The 19,813-nt window shown below is 46.3% G+C and overlaps 1 protein-coding gene and 1 long non-coding RNA gene across 2 annotated transcripts; one reads left to right on the plus strand and one right to left on the minus strand.

The window, feature by feature from the left end:
• Positions 1 to 596: 596 nt before the first annotated feature.
• Positions 597 to 2,338, minus strand: LOC148116210 (uncharacterized). Its single transcript, XR_015731864.1, has 2 exons — positions 1,989 to 2,338; positions 597 to 1,005 (listed from the first exon to the last, which is right to left on the minus strand). It is a non-coding gene; the product is annotated as an uncharacterized LOC148116210 (long non-coding RNA).
• A 2,298-nt stretch (positions 2,339 to 4,636) lies between these two features.
• Positions 4,637 to 11,329, plus strand: LOC148116211 (H-2 class II histocompatibility antigen, E-S beta chain-like). The gene is made up of 6 exons (XM_087885016.1): positions 4,637 to 4,794; positions 5,765 to 6,055; positions 8,200 to 8,481; positions 8,655 to 8,768; positions 9,004 to 9,027; positions 10,135 to 11,329. Exons 1-6 carry the CDS (start codon positions 4,710 to 4,712, stop codon positions 10,146 to 10,148), a joined length of 810 nt encoding a protein of 269 aa, XP_087741142.1. The 5' UTR covers positions 4,637 to 4,709; the 3' UTR covers positions 10,149 to 11,329.
• The last annotated feature ends 8,484 nt before the right edge of the window (positions 11,330 to 19,813 follow it).

Below are 19,813 nucleotides of genomic sequence, written 5' to 3' on the forward strand. Positions count from 1 at the left end.
GGATTGGCTCATATTTTTTCTTACCTACGCATTTACTTAATCCATTATTTGAATTATTGACTAAAAAGAAAAAGCCAGGAGATTTAATTATAGTTTCATCTGTAGTATGTGCTACAGTTGAGAAAATTAATAACATCTTGAGTATTTAATTTGTGGTTTGAATCTCTCATAGAGATTGTCAGTTATTTCTTAATATTTCCGACTAGTAAACTACATAAAAATATTGGGAGTTTTAGAACAGCAAAAAGTATATTGTATTGAATGGCTTTATTTGCCTCATTTCCATCAAAAATGTTTTACCCTTGTTGAAAGATCGAAGAAACTTAGGCAGAGTTTCAGCCCCCATCTTTCTCCATGGGACATTAAGAAGCTGAAGCCACCTTATTTTACACAACAAAGGAAGGACGAAATTACAGGGGCCAGCAACATTAAAGCAGATATGGGACACAGGAAAGAAAAGCAAACACCCAAGAAGGAAAAGAAATCAAGTTAAAGCAACTAGAATTTTTAACACATGAGGAAAGGAGAAAACACAGAAATAGCAAGCTGAATAATTATAGAGAACGAACAATTACAAAGGGCTAGGAAAAACAGAGTAGACTATAAAACAATTATTTCTTAAGAATTTCAAAAGACTTTAAAGGGTCACATAGAAAATCAAAAGACGTTTTAGGATATAAAAAAGGGTTACTCTTACAGTTTAAACAGGCTAGCCTGGAAACGCTGTGCTTGCATTTATTTCTTGCCTGCTTTCCTATAAACAAGAAATTGATTCTACTCTCAAGCAGCTCGACTCAGCACCAAATGGCTTCCGGTAACAGCTCTTGATGGCAAACACACAGCTCAATTAAAGCCTGTTATTCTCCCCATTCATGTAAATCTGTGGGGGAGAGATTTGATGTTGCAGTCTCAAGCAGCTGACCTCCAATCATTTTGAAGCAATCTCCCAGCCGGGAGTTTTAAATTCAAGAAGGGAAAGCTCTGCCTCTCAGCAATCCTTATGTCCTAAGTACAGATAAGAAACGTGCAGCTGTATTTATTCTGGTGCAATTTACAATCCATAGACACATAAATCATTTTATATTTCAGAAAGCCAATCAAGTTATATTTTTAAGCTCCAATTAAAATATCATCCATACGATGATATACCAAATAAAATTTAGCAATAGATCAAGGTAAGATAAGACCCACTAAACCCAGAGCCTCCAAAGTAAATTTAAATTCCACAGATTCCTGAGTGATTAAATTAACCCAGCATTATCTGCTTTGACTCTGGAACTGCAGATAAGAGACAGGAGGAGGAGACATGACTATAGGAAAAAACTCTTTTTTGCTCTGTCCCAAACAACATACTCTATTGATGTTAAAATCATTAGAAAAACTTGCTTCCAATCTTCAGGAAACAAAATATATTCATGGTTTATTCCTTCCACCATCTCAGTATTATAGGTGAAACACAAACCTGTCTTTGTGATTCCTTTCCTTTGCTCTCTCAAAATTTTATATGGCAAAAGATTCCACTGATATTGATCTTGTCTCTGGGGATTAACCATCTGTATGACAAGAAAAGCTTGGAGACCCTCTGTTATTTCTTCCCCAGTGAGAGTTCCTTTTTGTTGCTCTTCCTGAAACCCTGCTCTGACAGCTGAAAACATCTCCTGTAAAGGAGAAACCAATAAGGGAGCTGTCGGGGAACTAATTTCTACTGGCTGTGGAGCCGGCAAAGTTAGCTGAAAATGAGAGGGAGGGAGAGCAGACCCCTGATCAGAAGACAGAGAGAGAGATGGAGACGGTGCCTTGAGTTTATGAGTCCCCATAACCTCTACTGCTTCCTTACATTTTTGCCACCGCAACAAATGCTTTATTTCTGCTCGTGGCGGTGAGTCTAACTCACTTAATTCCTGCCATTCCATTATCTCTAAGTATTGTCTGCAGCTTTTTTGCATGAAGCCTCTGCTGAGCTGAGAGTTCCCCCGCCCCATACTTACGAATTTTTGAGAGCGAAGTTCGCTGTGGTGCACCTGGGCTCGTCCGGCCAAGTAAGCATAAGAGGAATCACGTCGGGGTCACCAGATGTTGTTTCGATGAAGAAAGACGCGTAGGCAGGATGATGGTTCACGGGAAGGCCCCTCGGTGGGAGGGCACCTTGATCAAGGTACCTCAGTGTGAAAGTACCTTGGGGAAGGCACCCTGACTCCATCCAGGAGGCTTCCTTTTATTGACATTTTACAACTATCATGGCAAAACTTCAATCAACATTTACGGATGCTGATTGGCTACAGAAAGCTCGTGAAGTCCACATGGGATCCCTCGTGTTTCCCTCATGTTATTTCCTGTAACAGACAATGGCCTACGTGTTGGGTTGCCATGCCTGGTATGTCTGAGATAAGGTCTTCTGCCACACATCCTGTTTTACATTTCTAAGAAGGTTAGGACAGATGGTAACGTTGTTTACCCAGTGCGGTTTGCCGGCAACTGAGATAACACCATCTCCACACATCACTCCCCCCGCCCCCAAATGAGAGATGAGGAAGAAGCCCAACAATACCCCAGACAGGCACAGAGAGCCCGGCCATGGGAGGAGGGGCCACCGAGGGCAGAGCCACCCCGGTTCAGAGGGAAATTTGATGGGGATCCAGACCAGGTGGCGCAGTTCCTCGACACAGCTGAGGTCTATATCGAGAGCTATGGGCACCTTTACCCATTCCCCAGAGCCCTGGTCAATTTTTATTTTTATTTATTTTATTTTATTTTAAATTTGTATACCGCCCTTCTCCCTGAGGACTCAGGGCGGTGAACAGCCAAGTAAAAACATCAAATACAAATATTAAAATACAGTTAAAAGATATATATAAATTTGGCCCCATTAATTAAAAATGATAAACAAAACAATTAAAATGCCATTTCAGAAGGGCTGGAGGGAGAAGCAAAGACTTGGTCATCAGCCCTCCACAAGAATAGAGCCCCCCAACTGCAAGACGCAGATGATTTCTTGCAACTATTGCGGGCGAGGTACGAGGAAGTAGGGGAGGACCCATGTGGAAGACGAACTCAGAAGCCTAGTCCAGAGAGGGAAGCCCATCAAGGAACACATTCGTGAATTCCGAAGAGTCGTGGGCACCTCCCTGACAGGAGGGAGGGAGGGAGGGAGGGAGGGAGGGTGGGAGGCCTCCCCTTTGATTAAGCCCCTAATTAAGTCAATTAGGGACAATTTCCCTCTTCTCCCTGGAGCCCCCCTTGGCAGCCTCATGGCTGAACTCAGACCCCCCCCCCTTGGAAGTCCCAGGGGAGGAGATGGGGAGGCATCACCTGAGAACCAATGAATCAGTGCAGCAGCCCCTCCCCCATCTGGAATCGGGGGGGGGAGGAGGGGGGCGCCATCCCCGGAGGTCTTCAAGAGGTCGGAGAGCCATTTGTCCAGGGTGGGATAAGGGCTCCTGCCTCGGCCAGGGGGGGCTGGACTAGAAGATCTCTAAGGCCCCCTTCAGCCTTTGAGTCTCCCTCTCCCCCTCGGCCCTCCCCCCACCCGAAGGCTTCGGCCCCCCCAGCCCCTCCTGCATAGGGGGAAGGGGGAGAAACCCTGGGACTCTCCTTAAAAGGGGAAGCTGCCGGGGACCCTCCTGGCGCTGGGCTGAACCCCCGATGGGCTCCCCTCCTCCGGTCCTTCAGGGGGATGATTCTCCCCGCCCCCCCCGATTCTCTCCCCCCCCCAGCTCACCAGCAGCCATTCTGGAACTGAAGCCGACCTCTATGCGGTGGGTCAGAAAACCCCACAGCACTTATTGACAACCAGAAGTTTTCCTCTCGGGATTCCTGGACAAGGAACTTGAAATATGAATTTATGACTTTATTACTGGACCTGCTGACTGCAGCAAGAATTCCTCATAGGCAAAAATGGAGAGAAACCTCCATCCCCAGGAGGGACGAAGGGATGGAATGAAAAAGTGGGCAGAGATGGAGACAAAACCTTTTTGAGCAGAGGAAAGAAGAGAAGTCCAAATCTGGATTTTTGGAATTTACGGATTAAGTTAAGTTGTTGGTGTAGAATCTGGATGGATTAGGAGAGATCCCTGCAGATCCTGCCTGGACTGTCAGCTGAGGGTTTTCCTGGCTTCCCTTCGGATTGGGGGGAGCGTGTGACCCCCAAGTCCTGGCTGGCTGTGGGGCTGCCCCTCCCCCCTTGTCATCCAGCGCAGCTGCTGGGGGCTCCCTCCTCCCCTTCTGAGCCCCGAAGGACCCCTCGAGCTCTGGATCCACTTTGCCCTTCTGGACTCCAGCAGCTCCAGCTTAGGCTCCTTCTGGGCACGGTGGGAACTCAGAGGGCATCTAGTCCGCCCCTCCAGGCGCACAAAGAGGGATTGGAGGAGAATCCTGGGTGGGTGGGAAAAGGAAGTCCACCCTCCCCTCCGGAGCTGGCATGAAAGACCCTCTAGAATGCAGCCCCCCAAGAGTGAAATTATTCCCCCTCCCACTTTCTCCGCTTCTCTCTCTGCGCAGAACTATCTCCTGCATCGGGCGAAGTCAAGGGAGGCTCTGCCCGGAGACCGATGACGCTGCAGAAGGGAGGATTCCCATTGGTCCTCCTGCTCTTCTGGACACTCCCAATTCCAAAGTCCGAGGAAAACTCCTCCCCCCCCCATCCAGACCCACCGTTTCCTCCTGTGGGGCTGGGAGCCTCCGCCTCTTTGGGGCGCTTGTGGGGAGCCTCCATGGCTTTGGCTGGGCTCCCCCTGATGCTGCTGCTGGGGGCGCTGGCCCGGATCCCCGGGAGCGAAGGGGGGGAGGAGACCCCCGGTAAGGAGGGGCTGGAGGGGGCTGGGGGGAGGAGGGGGCTGGGAGGGACCCCCCGGAGGAGGGAAAAAAGCTGCTGGGTCTCCAGAGCCTCCAACAGCCTCGATCTCTGCGTGGTCTCCTCCCCCTTTCTCTCCACATCTCCCCCAGGAGGACCCCTCCCCCCTTCCCCGACTGTAGCCGAAGCGGGGGTCTCAGCCGGGCCCCCCTCTCGCCCCCCCCGCAGCGTCTAGGGGGGAGGGGGCTGCATGGAAAGAGGAAGGGGAGGAAAAGCGAAAGAGGGAAACTATAATCCCCCACTGCTGTATCGGGACCTGGAGGGGGAGGGGGAGTACTGAGGGAGAAGGAGATTGGGGGCTCCCCTTTGCGAAGGGGGCTGGAGACCCTCCCTTTGAGGTGCGGAGGTGGCAGGGGGTCTTTTTGGGGAGGGGGAGAGGAAACAGGGGTGATCCCCGAGAATCCCCCAAAGGGAGGGAGTTGGGCTGAAGATTCGGGGGAAGAAGAAAAGCTGGGGGGACCCAGGGAAGGTGGGGGTTCGAATGGCTGGGAGACCCCGGGAGAGTCCGTCTAGATGTCCTCATTGTGTACACTCCCCCATATCCCCTCCCAAAGGAAGAGAGAGTGGGGGGGTATGGACGTTACTTTCTCCCCCCCCCCTAATTCCTGCCCCTTGAGAACCAACCTTTCCTGCAGAGAGGAGATCTGCCCGACCAGCTGAGCTTTTGCCTGCCTTTTTTCCTCCCTGGGAGGCTGGAGGAGGTCCCTCCCCTCCCCCCCTTTCTTCCCCCCCCTCCAGACCCCCTCAGGAAGCCTCCCTTTCTCTCTGGGACTGAGAGACTTCCCTTTCCCTCCTTCAGGGGGCGTTTTCCCCCAGTCTCTCTCAGAAGGTCCCCTGCCACCCTCCCCCTCCTCCTCTGGGAGCGATGGGCCCTGGAGTCCCTCCTGACCGCCTTCTTCCTCCTCCCCCTCGCAGCCCATTTCCTGCACCAGAGGAAGGCCGAGTGCCGCTTCCTCAACGGGACGCAGCGGGTGAGGTTCCTGCAGAGCTACTTCTACGACCGGCAGGAGATTCTCCGCTTCGACAGCGACCTCGGGGAGTTCGTGGCCGTCACGGAGTTGGGGGAGGCGGCTGCGGACGCTTGGAACAGGGATAAGTTCTACCTGCAGAGCGCGAAGGCGGCCGTGGATTCCGTCTGCCGGAACAACTACGAGGTGTACAGCTACCAGGCGCCCAAGAGGGAGGAGCGCCTGATTGGCCGGAGAGGTGAGTCTGGGAGGGAGGGAGGGGGGGCTCTTCTCTGGGAGGGGGATGCCAGGACACACCCCCCCCCTCATTTCATTCCTTGGGATCCTCCCGGATGGAGGTTTTACTTCTCATTTATTTATTCTACACTCTCAGATGTGCAAAATCTCCCTTTTCTTCCCAGAATCCAAACTCTCCTCTCTGGAATCTGGGATCCCTTTTTTTTTTTTTTTTAATTTGATTTATATGCCGCCCTTCTCCGGAGACTCAGGGCGGCTTACAGTGCGTTCAGCAATAGCCTTCATCCTTTTGTATATTTATACAAAGTCAGCTTATTGCCCCCACAAACTGGGTCCTCATTTCACCTACCTTAGAAAGGATGGAAGGCTGAGTCAACCTTGAGCCTTGGAGAGATTCGAACCAGCAGTAAATTGCAGGCAGCTGTGTTAATAACAGGGTGCTTTAAACCACTGTAGTACCAAGGCTCTTTGATCCATCCCCCCCCACACACAAGAAAATCCATCCAAATATGTTTTTTTGTGGGGGGGAATCCAGCCAGATCTCTCTCTCTCTCTCTCTCTCCTGCTCCATGCAGGCAGTCCTCCAGATCCGAAGAGAGAAAAGCCTCTTGGAGCATTTGCTCCTTCCGGAAATCATTAAATATTTTAGGGGAACCAACAGAGATTTTGCTCTCCACATATTCAGTCTGGAGGCAAAACTCATTTTCAGTCCTAAATTCTTCCCTGCCAACCTGGGAGGATTTTCAGCTGCCACATAAGATGCATTTGGAAATGTTTTTACTACCAAAGAGGATATTTTCATGGAGAAAATAATATCCACCTATTTAATTTGTTTCTGGACAATGTTTAAAGTGTATTTTTCCCCTACAATGAACACAACATTCTTCTCATCTGGCACAGTACTTGAAATATTTCTCATTCCAATAATATTTAACATAGAAATTTCACCACTTTTATTAATTTATCTAGTGATTTTTTCATAACCTCCGAAAGTGCCCCAAGGGCCAATTGTGTTGGTGTTGTGAGTGTCTCTCTTTTGTGGGCCTCTCAGAGCCTCCCTCCCTCCTCCCTCCTTTTGGGGGTCTCTGGGGGGGGGATTTTCCCTTCAGGGAAAGGAGCTTCATCAGCTGCCCAAAGACTCCAAAGCCCATCCTCCCCTCCTCTTTTCCGCCCCCCCCTCCTTCCTTCCTCTGGTTCAGGGACAGGACCAAAATCTCTGGATGTTTTTTTGCTTTAGCTCCTCACAAGCTTCATCCACATAAATAGAATGCATTTTTATTATAAATCCAAAATATTGATCCTGAATTTCATTGTGATTCATATAATTTCTTCTTCATCTAAAGTATTATTTTTACTTCCATGAAAATACTTCAGACAAGAGGCCAATAATTCTCCAGGGGTTCCTGTTCTGTCAATAAATATTCCGTGTATTTAAAGCCAATTGTTGGTCCGGCTCCAGTTTAGGAGACCTGAAATCACCGGATGTTTCTTGAGTCTCTTTGGGGGAATTTTCTCTTCCTTTTTCTTGGACTTCTGAGCTGACTTTTCTCTCCGGGGAGATCCGGGCGTCTCCTTCCCCCAAGAGGCCAAAGCTTTTCTCCAGCCACCAAGAGAGGCTCCCAACCTTCCCTCAACTCTCCCCACAATTAATTCAGCCTCCATTTCTCTGGGAAAAATCACTTCTGAGTCTAAATAACTAAGTTTACTAAACAAACAAACAAACAAATGTTGTGGTATTAGACCTAATTAAAAGTGCGGTTTCATTTTCAACGAGATCCCAAGAATCATCCGACTTGTGCTGCATCTGTCCTTCCTGTTTTCTGCGTTATTTATTTCCATGTCCACCACATCTGGCAGAAGGTTCCTCCACCTCTGGGGCGTTTCCAGCTTTTATCCCAGTCGGACTTGCCTATTTGGGGAATTCTTTTTTGGAGACTGCAATTGATCCCAATCAGGAAGGATTTAACGTTTTTCCCTCTTTCAGGATCCTTTTAATTTCTTGCTGAAATTTACTTTGGAAGATGACTTAAAACACAGTATATTTTCAGAAGTAAAAAGGGATCTTGGCCTGAACTAACCAACTTGGTCTTCCATTCTGGGCCCTGTTGTGTCTCTCATGTGGCTCCTTCTCCTCCTTCCCTCCAGCCAAGCCCACCGTCTCCATCTCCCCCACCAAGATGGAGCCCTCTTCCCCCAACACCATCCTCCTCTGCACCGCGACCGGCTTTTACCCCGTGGAGATCGAGGTCCAGTGGCTGAAGAACGGGCGGCCGGAGGAGGAGGGCGTGGCCTTCGGGGAGGAGCTCCAGAACGGAGACTGGACCTACCAGCTCCAGGTGATGTTGGAGACCCAGCCCCAATGGGGGGATGTCTACACTTGCAAGGTGGAGCACGCCAGCCTGGAGGCCCCCATCACCAGCCAGTGGGGTAAGCCCCTCCCTCCCTCCCCTCCCTCCCCTCCCTCCCCTCCTGGTCTGTGGACCCAATCCTGCCCTGAGAAGGGGGAGAGATCCACCCCATGGGGAGAGCCGGAATGGAGCCTCCTGGGGGAAGGTGGGCCTGATCCTCCTGCTCAGGTGAGGCTCCTTCTCCTTCCCCAGAGCCCCGTTCCTCCAGCTCTGCCAGGAGCAAACTGTGGACGGGGATCATGGGGGCCGTGATAGGAGTGGCCTTCCTGGCTGTGGGGCTCTTCTCCTACCTGAAGAGCAAGAAAGGTGAGTCTGGGGGGCTGGAGGAGAGGTGGTGGGGAGGGGACCCTCTAGGGGAGGCCTCTCCTCAAGCTTAGCAGGTGGCCAAGAGGGTCCCTTTGAGAAATACTAACATAAATTTGTTTTTGAGGCGATATTAAGGGAAGATCCCCCAAAGTGTTATGGGCTATCAATGGGGAGGGGGAATCTCTGAGTCCTCCAGCCCATGAAGGTTTCTGATTGGGTCTTTTTCTCCTTCCAGCAACTCCCATCCAACCTCCTGCAGGTGAGTTTCTCCTCTTCCTCCCTCATCTCAGCCCCTCCTACAAGTTATTGGTGATTTTTTTTAATTCCTTAATTGTTCCTTTTTTAAAAAAAACATGCCTGAACAATATCTCCTTGCTTTGGATAGAGCAGATTTTTGGATTTTGGGCAGCTTTTCCTTACAAAGCTTTGAAAAAGTATTGCAATCAAAAACAAAACGCACACAAATGCTAAAATCTTGCCCAGAATTTTTCCAAGTTTTGGGAAATTGCCAAAGGGAAGGTCGGGGCCATTCCTTCCCATTCCTCCCTTGGGGAGGGAACACCCGATGTTTACATTCCCCCATGCATTTTGTAAGCAACCCACCCATTCTGTTAGGCTCACTGTTCCCGAGGGTATTCAGGGGACAAATTCCACCCCGTGGCTATTTTAAAAGGGGTGAATCCCGTGCTACTATGCACTGCGGTATTGTAGGCCACTTCAGCAAATGGCAGGAGGTCTGCCCAGCTGAATTGCTGATAATTAACATGGCATCTCAGGTATTGACATCTCAGAGTCCCTTGGGAGTTGGGCGGCATAGAAATTTGATAAATTAAATTAAATTAAATTAAATTGTTCTATCATTACGTTAGCTCGTTCTACAGCTCCATTCGTACTCAGATGGAAGGGGTAGCTAAGCCCTTGAGATGACCCTCTCATCTTAATGAACTCCCTCCAAAACTTTTGCCGTGAACTGGAAACCCCCCCCCTCACTCCAATCCGAGAGGATCCTTCTTGGCACCCCATACAGACTCGTTTACGTTCATTAGTTGGAACCTTGACAGGCTCTTCTTCCTGACCCCCCCTTCTCCTTGTGAGAATTCCCACAATTTCTGGCCAAGTGACTCCAGGCTCCCCCCTTTGCTGCCACCCCCATCGTAGCCCCGTCTTCTTTCTTCATATGAAGCATCCCAGCCTTTTCCTCCCTGAAATGGGCGGATTCTCTCTCTATGTGTCCCTGTCTATCAACCACCCCCCTGCAGTGTGGGCCTGCCTTGTGGGTGGGAGCTAAAAAGGAAGAAAAATATGTTATTTATAGTAAATGTTTCTCTTTATATTCTAATTTTCTTCCCCATCTTTTTTTCTACAGCACTCATGAATTAATCCTGCTCTCCAATGCAAAAGGATATTTTTTTCTTTAGTCGCTGATGACTCTTTGTCCTGTTTGCAACCTTTGAAAAATGGAGGCTGAAGGTGGCAGGTTTGGGCAAGGATGAGAATGTCAGCCTGGACCTTCTCCTGCTGAGACACATATAGACCCCAGCTTCCTTTCAGGGCCGCTCTTCCTTGTGAGGGAGGGGTGGAGACCATCTAAACCAGCGGTTCTCAACCTGGGGGTCACGACCCCTTTGGGGGTCAAACGGCCATTTCACAGGGGTCGCCAAAGCCCTCTCTCACCCCCCCCCACACCTTCACTGACCCTCACCCTCTGCCTCTGTTGGATCGCCAGTCGCCGGTCGCTTACCCCGCCCACTCCCAATCTATTGCTGCCTCCTGAGTCCCAGCTGATGGCTAGAGTGAAACAAACCATTTAAATTCTTGCCGCGGGGCTTCAAAGGGCCGCCCTACAGCTGATCAGTGTTAAAAGAAAACAAATGAGTAGACTGGTGCCTGCAAAAATAGAAAAAAAATAGCCCCTTTCCGTTTACGCATAGGTTAATTACCATAAGTTGATTTGATCAGCATCCCGACTCTCAGCTGATTTGCTCTCAGCTGTTTTGCAGCGGGCTCTGTTGCTAGCTAGCTGCAAAGAGATAAATTCCTGGAGCAGATTTTTTTCCCCCTAGCTATGCTGAAAAAGCGAAACTGAAAGTAAAGCAGGGTCTTTGCTGCAATGTAACAAAATGAGGCAGAGAGAGATTTCTTTTTCTTTTTTTTCCTCACCAAAAAAGGTAGGTGCAAAACTGCAAACAATGGGAAATTTAGGGCAAAAGAGGAGGTTCAAGATTTTAAAACACAAAAGAAAAAAAGCTCTATTTAACTAGGGAATTATAATAATTGAGATACTATTAATTGTATATTGTGTTGAAGGCAGAAATGGTTAAGTTGTGGTTTGGAGGAATATATGGGGGAAATTATTTGGTTTATTATTATTGGTAAATATAATTAATTGATTTGTAAGAAATTGGATTGCATGGAAATAATTGGAATATTCATGTTCATATTGCACACTCCGGCCCCCAATGCGCGACTCGTGTCCGGGGTTGCACAGAGCCTCAGGCCCTGGGTCCGCGGCTGATGTTATGTAATGCCAGGGCGGTTGTTAATAAAGCCCCCTCATTTGTGATCTTATTTTGGAGGGGGGTGCGGACCTGGCAGGTATTACAGAAACCTGGTTGGGCCAAGGGGGGGGTCCCCCTCATCAAGATGTGTCCACCAGGTTTCCTTGCATTTCATCAGCCAAGGGCCCAGGGGAGGGGTGGAGGAGTGGCAGCGATTATTAGGGAAAGTCTTTGTCCGAGGGAGACCACTGTTCCTCAGATAGCTGGATGCAAGTCCCTCTTTGTGAAGTGGGGCCGTGGGGTGCAGATGGGTTTGCTGACTACGTACCTGGCTCCCTGCCACGTGGCAGCGACCCTGCCCGAGCTACTCAACGTCATTGCCAGGGTGGCGGTTGATATCCCCAGACTTATAGTCATGGGGGATTTCAACCTTCCATCTGCAGGTGAGGCGTCTGAGGCGGCTCGGGAGTTCATGGCTTCCATGACGGCTATGGACCTGGCCCAGTTATTTCAAGGCCCCACTCACATAGGGGGACACACTCTGGACTTGATTTTTGTCTCTGGTCAGTGGTTGAATGATCTTGGTAGAGGGGACCTAGATATCAAACCCTTGTCATGGACAGATCGTTTGCTCCTCCACCTGGACTTTCCTACCGCTTTCCCCCGCCGCAGGGAGATGGAACCGACCAGATGGTTCCATCCCAGGCACCTGATGGACCCCGAAAGGTTCGTGACGGAGCTTGGGCCGTTTCCTGAGACTCTGGCACACGACTCGACTGAAGAGCTGGTGGCCACCTGGGAGGGTGCGGCCGCCGGAGCTTTGGACCGCGTCGTGCCGTTGCGGCCTCTGACCCGATGCCGATCTCAATTGGCTCCTTGGTTCTCTGAGGAGCTGAGAGAGATGAAGCGTTGGAAAAGATGCCTAGAGAGCATTTGGAGGGCTAGTCAATCTGATTCCGACCGGACACAGGTGAGGTCTTATATCAAGACCTACCTAGTGGCGATAAAAACGGCAAAATCTAACCATTTTTCCGCTCTTATCGCATCTGCAGAGAACCGCCCAGCCACCCTGTTCAGGGTGACCCACTCCCTTCTTTGGGGGGGAGTGTGGGAAGATCCCTTGCAGGGTCGTGCTGAGGATTTTGTGCAATTCCTGCATGATAAAGTCGCTCGGATTCGGGATGGCTTGGACTCCGATTGGATGAGTCCAGGGGAGGAGACGAGGGTAGGTCTTGAGAATGTTATCTGGGAAGAATTTGATCCTGTGGCTCCCGAGGATGTGGACAGGTTTCTGGGTAGGACTAGTGCCGCCACGTGTTTATTGGACCCGTGTCCCTCCTGGTTGGTACTGGCCTCCCGGGAGGTTACACGAGGCTGGCTCCAGGGAATTATAAGTGCGTCTCTGAGTGAGGGTGCCTTTCTTGCTGCCTTGAAAGAGGCGGTAGTGAGGCCCCTCCTCAAGAAGCCCACCCTGGACCCGGCTGAATTAGCCAACTACCATCCTGTCTCCAACCTTTGTTTTGTGGCGAAGGTTGTTGAGAGCGTGGTGGCATGACAGCTTCCCCGGAACCTGGATGAAGCTATCTATCTGGACCCGTACCAGTCGGGCTTCAGGCAGGGGTACAGCACAGAAACGGCATTGGTCGCGTTGGTGGATGATCTCTGGAGGGCTCGGGACAGGGGTTGCTCCTCTGTCCTAGTCCTATTAGATCTCTCAGCGGCTTTTGATACCATTGACCATGGTATCATGCTGCAGCGGTTGAGGGGGTTAGGAATAGGGGGCACCGTTCTCCTCCTTCCTCTCTGACCGCTCGCAGTTTGTGTTGGCAGGGGGGCAGAGGTGCCTCGCATGGGGAGTGCCGCAATGGTCGGTCCTCTCGCCCCTTCTGTTCAACATTTATGTGAAGCCACTGGTTGAGATCATCCGTGGTTGTGGGGTGAAGTGTCATCCATACGCTGATGATACTCAGCTGTACATCTCCACCCCAGACCACCCCAACGATGCCCTTGATGTGATGTCCCACTGCCTGGAGGCCGTGTGGATCTGGATGGGGAGGAACAGGCTCAGACTCAACCCTTCCAAGACCGAGTGGCTGTGGCTACCCACGTCCCGGTATAGTCAGCTGACGCCATCGCTGTCTACAGGGGGTGAATCTCTACCCCCACAGAGAGGGCTCGCAATCTGGGCGTCCTCCTGGATGCATGGCTGTCTTTAGAAGAGCATATGACGGCCGTGGCCTGGGGGGCCTTTTATCAGGTTCGCCTGATTTGCCATTTGCAGCCCTTTCTGGACCAGGACGCCTTGCGCACGGTCACTCACGCCCTTGTCACCTCCCGGCTGGACTACATGGGGCTCCCCTTGAAGAGCATTCGGAGGCTCCAACTGGTCCAGAATGCGGCCGCGCGGGTGGATATGGGCGGAACTCGTTGTGCCCATGTGACACCCTTCCTGCGTGAGCTGCACTGGCTCCCAGTGGTCTTCCGGGTGCGATTCAAGGTGTTGGTCACCACCTTTAAAGCGCTCCATGGCATAGGACCCGGGTACCTTCGAGACCGCTTTCTGCCACTGATAGCCTCCCACTGGCCAGTTCGCTCCCACAGAGAAGGTTTCCTCAGGGTGCCATCAGCCAAGTTATGTCGGCTGGCGACACCCAGGGGGAGGGCCTTCTGTGTGGGTGCCCCAGCCCTGTGGAATGAACTGCCCCCGGAAGTGCGTAAGATCTCCGACCTCCGGGTATTTCGCTGTGCATTCAAGACCCTGTTGTTCCGCCAGGCCGGGCTATCAACATAATAATTTTAAATTGGGTGTTTAAAATTTCTGGGGTTTTAAATTGAGCCGAATTATTTAATAATTTTAAATTATTTTAAATGATGTTTGTCTTGTGCTTTTAATAGGTTATACACTGCCCTGAGTCCTTCGGGAGAAGGGCGGTATAGAAATAAAATTATTTCTTAAATTCAAAATAAAATTTAAAAAAATAAAAATTATTATTCTTATTCTTATTCATATTGATTAATATAAAAAAAAGATATATTAGTTATATAACTAATTGATTTATATTAAAATGTTGAATTTGTATTAAACAACTGTATTACATAATTACATAATTAACCAATGTGAGGATGGGTATAAAAATAGATGACAATGGGAAGGGATATAATATAGAATAGAAGGGAAAAATTGAATTTTATTCAAATTAGAGATGAGGATGAAGGGTAATATTGTTTTTTTTTTTAAATAGATGAGGAATAAATATGGCAAAAAGGAAATATAGAAATTGTAAATTTAATTGAAATGACTAAACCCTGTTTAAATTTGTGAACCAGCCAAATACTCTGTTCAAAGAAAATACATTGTATGTTTGTATGTGTGTTTCTAATTATTGCTATTTATTCATATTTGTTCTCTTTTATTCTTGAAAGTTTAACAATTCATTCTTTATCTTAATATTTTTATATTTGTTTGGGGTTGCCTTTCTTCCATTTCATCTTTTTTTATTGTACAGCAATCTTTCTCCTCAAACCTACCACCTCTCTCTTTTCTTTCATTCTTACTTTCTCTTCCCCCCCTCTTCTTCTCCTCCCTACTTCCTCTTCCTTTCTCCTTCTCCTCCTCTCTTCCTCCCTCTCTTACCCTCCCTCCTACTCTAATTTCCTTTCCTTCCTTCATCCCTCTCTATTGCTGTATCCTTTTATGCATATGGACTACTCAGAGGGCTGAAAAAGTTTTTTGTGACTGGTCCTTGCACTTTTGACCAGTCCTCGAACTTACGACTGTCCTCACATTTTACGTTTTTGCCCTATCTTGTCACCATGGTGAAGAGAAGCAGTTGTGAAATGAGTGACACGGTTGTTAAGAATGCTACAATGGGCATAAATGATGACCAGTCATAAGTGCGAAGACCGATCAAAAGTGCGAGGACCTGTCAGAAATCACTTTTTTCAGCCCTCTGGGTAGTCCTTTTGTGTCCATGGACTACTCAGAGGGCTGAAAAAGTTATTTTTTACTGGTCCTCGCACTTTTGACCAGATCTCGAATTTACGACTATCCTCACATTTTACGTTTTTTGCCCTATCTTATCACCATGGTGAAGAGAAGCAGTTGTGAAATGTGTGACATGGTTGTTAAGAATGCTGCGACTTCCGGTTGGTGCTGCAGGGACACAGATGGGAAATGGCCAGCTCCGTAGAGCTTTGCCAAAATCCCATCTGTTAAACTGCCACTGACAGGTCTGCGGACCTCCCCTGTCTTGAAGGGACAGGGGGACAAGAAGGGACCCCTTGGGTGGCCGAGAGGAACGGGCAGGTTCCTCGGGGCCGGAGGCTTTTCCTTCACGTTGGCGGCAGTGGAACGACAGCCATGGCGGCTGTCCTGATACTGCGACAGCCGGGAACAAGGATCGTGCTGGAGGAGAGGAGGAGTAGTGGAGAAGAATAGGGAGCGAACGTCTCGAAACCGGGTGAGTGACACCAACTCAGGCAAAACAACACACATATTTGGACTTTAAAAAATAAGACCCCAAACTTCAAATAGCGGCTACAGAGCCATGGGGCTTGAAGATTTAAAAGAAAAGAAAAAAAATGGAATGAGGACCCAAAATAGTCTTTGTTTTGTTAAATTTGGCTTAGAAGAATTGACTGTTAACAATCCAGTAAATTGACTTTGCTTTTATTTGGAACGGTTGGGAGAAATGTCTCTTTGGGAATTTACACCTTTGAAAGTTAATGAAGCTAATGAAGATAGACAGACAGATGGCTACAAAATTGCCATGGAGTCTGCAGTGACTAAGCAGGAAAGTGGATTGAAGATACTTTTCTTTCCGTTTGAAAAAGGAACATTTTAAATGGCTTTTTACTTTGGATTGCCTTGAAATTTACATTGGATTTATGGACTTTGGAGGTTTCTATTCTGTCCCAGATGATTTTAAGAAGAAAGAAGGAATATTTTGGACATTAGACAATGAAAATTAACAAGCCTTGGAAAAAAAAAATTAGGTGTGGCGCAGGGAAAAAAGATAGGAAGTTGATGCACTACACACAAAACAGACATTATAAAAGCATTAAAGGGACATACAGAATTTTTTAATTTGAATGGATGAACATTGAAATGGAACAATTATGGACAGATAGAAAAAGAAAGAAAAGGAGGAAATAAAGTAATAAATTTTAAATGTAACTGAACTGAAATGTAAAGATTAAAAGCCTAAAAGTATATATGATTTTTGGATAAAAACAGAAAAGATTTTTGAGTAATAAAAATAGAAAATAAGAGATGGCAATTAAAATAGAGGATAATATACAGGTGGTTAAAAACAATAAAGAAGAGTATATATTATTGTGAGACAATTTTAAGGAAAATTTACTGTTTGATGTAATATGCTTTAATTTTAATTGGTAAACAAATGTTAATTTGATGAGTATGCTGGACTAAGGCTTTATTGAACAAACTATCAAACACACAGATATTAGCGATAAATTGTGATTTAATTTAATATATACTGGAAATGATGATTATTATGAAATATATTGAGAATTAATTTGAAAGATTGTGCTGGAAGCTGACATAAAATAGATAATTATATGTTAAGGGGAAGTTAAAATAAGAGGGATGGATACCAACTAGATAAGAGTTTGAGACTCGGAGGAAATATGTTGGAACTAGTTAAAATGCTGGAAATCAGCCAAATAATTATAGGAGAGTTCGAGCAAGACTATGCTGGAAATCAGCAAAATAAGAGTGGGAGTCCTGGAGGAGACTATGCTGGAAATCAGCCAAATATAATATGCTGGAAATTAGCCAATAAAATGCTGGAAATCAGCCAAACAGGAGTAGAGTTGGAGGAGAATATGCTGGAAATCAGCCAAACAATGGAGGGAGTATAGGAGGAAACTATGCTGGAAATCAGCCAAATATAATATGCTGGAAAGCAGCCAATAATGATGATAGGCTCGGAGGAGATTATATTGAAATTAGCCAAAAATAGTTGGTGTTCTGGAGAAAGATATGTTGGGAACTAACCAAACAGAATATGTTGAATAATAGCCAAATAACAGAGGGAGGTATGGAAGAAAATATACTGGAAATTAGATTAAACAAAACATATTTTTGTGATAAATCTGTGTAACATGAAAAGAGTAATAGATGACAAGGGAGATAAAATCAAAGATAAATTGATAAAGTTTAAGATATTAAGAATTAAGGAAAGGGTCAAGAGACTAAGAACTAGATAGAACTTTGTTTTATAAAGTGTAATAAGAATGGAGGGGCATAGAATTTGAAATCAAGATTTGTGGTGATAAAATTGTAAGGTAAATAATTAGAACAAGAGGTTAGAATATTGTTAAAAAAATTCTTTTTTGATACTGATGGAAAAAGATATAAGGTGAAGAAGAACAAGATATGATTAAGATTGACTTCCGGGTTGCTGTTTGTCGCTGCCAGACGTTCCTTTGGGATCGTCAGCTTCCATCACCTGTTAGAGCTGCCTTCACAACGGAATGGCGGCTCGAAAAAACTCCGTTTCCATGAGGAAACGGAGATAGAGCCGGCAGGGGTGGGTAGAACTCTCTGCGGAGTCCCAAAAGTTTTTCCTTTACTTTTGGGACGGAGCGGATGAGATGCCCCGTATCCCCAGCCGCTACTCCGGGCTTTGGGAGACCTCTGCTGATGCAGAGCCAGGCGTCAAAAGCAAGCCTGCAAATTTAACAGACTACTCAAAGAAAATGTGAGCTGGACCTGTAATATTGAACCGCAAGTATTTTACTGATTTTTTTAAAAAAAAAATTACTTAAGAGAGAGGAGGAGAAGAAAGAGGAAAAAAAAAAGCCTTTTAAAATGGCGTCGGCTGGAGGAGAGGCTGAAAGGGAAAGTCTTTCCGTTTTCTATTACTACAATGTAGCGGAATAAATACCACTGGCTACATTTGTAGACAAAACTTCGCTCCTGTGTCTTTTTCTTTTTTTTTTTTTCCCTTGGAGACCTGATGTTGTTGTTGATTGGAAAGAAGTCTTTCTTGCTTTTTTTTTTAACAAAGCCTGCCTGGGCGGAAACATGGCACTGAGACTCATAAAGTCAGATAAACAAGATCCCCCCACCAACAACTTAAAGGAACAAGTCTTAATTCTTCAGTCTCAGAAACCTGATTTTAATATAATAGAATTTTTTATAGAGGAGATTGAAAGAAGGGAGGAGATTGTGAATCAGCAATTTGAAAAATTTAAGCAGGAAATTAAAGAATTGGTGAAATCTAAGTTTGATTTTTTGGAGAAAAAATTCTCAAAAGTGGTTAATGGTTTTACAGGATTTATGATACAGTTGGACACAAATACTAATGTACTAGAGTCTAAAATGGAAGAAATTCAAGATAAATTGGACAATAGAATTCAAAAAATTGAAAATGATTTGACAAACACTCAGGATAATAGCTTAGAAGAAAAACCTAAAATGGATGCTGATCAAAAGTATGGTAATGCAGAAAATCTGCAACAGAAGATTGAAAAAGAGATTTTAATGGTACAATATAATTTCACAGAATATGCGATAAGATTAAGAGGTTTGCAGGAAAATAATAGAGATGATTTAAGGAAAATATCTTCTGAATTTCTAGCTGGGATTCTAAAGGTTCAACCTGACGAAGTGTTTTGTAGGATTGACAGAGTTTATCGAATCGACTCCTGGATTGCTAAGCAAAGGCAATTGCCTAGAGATGTGGTGATTTATTTTACAGATAAGGAAATTAGGAATAATATCGTTCAAAATTCCTTCAATTCTAATTTGCAATTGTATGGAAGAAAGATTTGGATTTACAAGGAACTCCCACCTAAGATATTGATGGAAAGGAAGAAATTTGGTTTTCTGGTGAATGAGTTAAAAAAGAGAAATATCTCCTACAGGTGGGACGCCCCAGTTGGTATTATATTTAGATACCAAGGAGAAAGATATCAGCTAAATACTGTTGAAAGAGCGGAAGAATTTTATCAAAATAGGTTGAAAATGAACTTAACATCTCCAGGTATAATACAGGATAAGCAGAAGGAGCCGGAAATAAAGGTAAAATATCGAATTACAGAGACTGTACCAGATGAATTGCCTTTGGATTTATTGGATACCCCAGCTGGACTATCTACAAATTTGAGAGAAGAGGCATCTAATCTTAATGTGATGACTTATCAAGGCAAGGATAAACATGGAAACCAATTAGGGGATATACAAGGGATAAAAAAGAAATATGAGATACAAAAGCAAAACCAACAAGACCAATCTACAAAGCAGAATAAAAACCGACCAGATGATACACATTTTGTAGAAAGGGAACCAGGATGGAAACCAAACCCACAAAAAGAAAAGAAAAAAAGAAATAGGTGGCATAAAAACAGAAATTTCTAAATCAGGCAACAGTGAAGCCAATGATTTTAAAATATGAACGATTATGTGTAAACACAGAAGAGGCGACGTATTGGTTAATATCATCCTGAGGATTGTGGCAGATCTCTGCATGGCCGTAATCTGGGGACGTGAAACGAGCCTTAAACTGATGGATTTGAATT

Source organism: Pantherophis guttatus, chromosome 2 (genome assembly GCF_059756535.1).
Source record: "Pantherophis guttatus breed Tessera chromosome 2, ASM5975653v1, whole genome shotgun sequence".
NCBI lineage: Eukaryota > Metazoa > Chordata > Lepidosauria > Squamata > Colubridae > Pantherophis > Pantherophis guttatus.

What these genes read in the sequence shown, in the direction of transcription:
- LOC148116211 (XM_087885016.1), top strand. Translation starts at nt 4,710, where the DNA reads ATGGCTTTGGCTGGGCTCCCCCTGATGCTGCTGCTGGGGGCGCTGGCC. An exon ending in GCGCCTGATTGGCCGGAGAG is followed by an intron (nt 6,056 to 8,199) that starts GTGAGTCTGGGA and finishes CCTTCCCTCCAG; the next exon opens with CCAAGCCCACCGTCTCCATC. An exon ending in CTACCTGAAGAGCAAGAAAG is followed by an intron (nt 8,769 to 9,003) that starts GTGAGTCTGGGG and finishes TTCTCCTTCCAG; the next exon opens with CAACTCCCATCCAACCTCCT.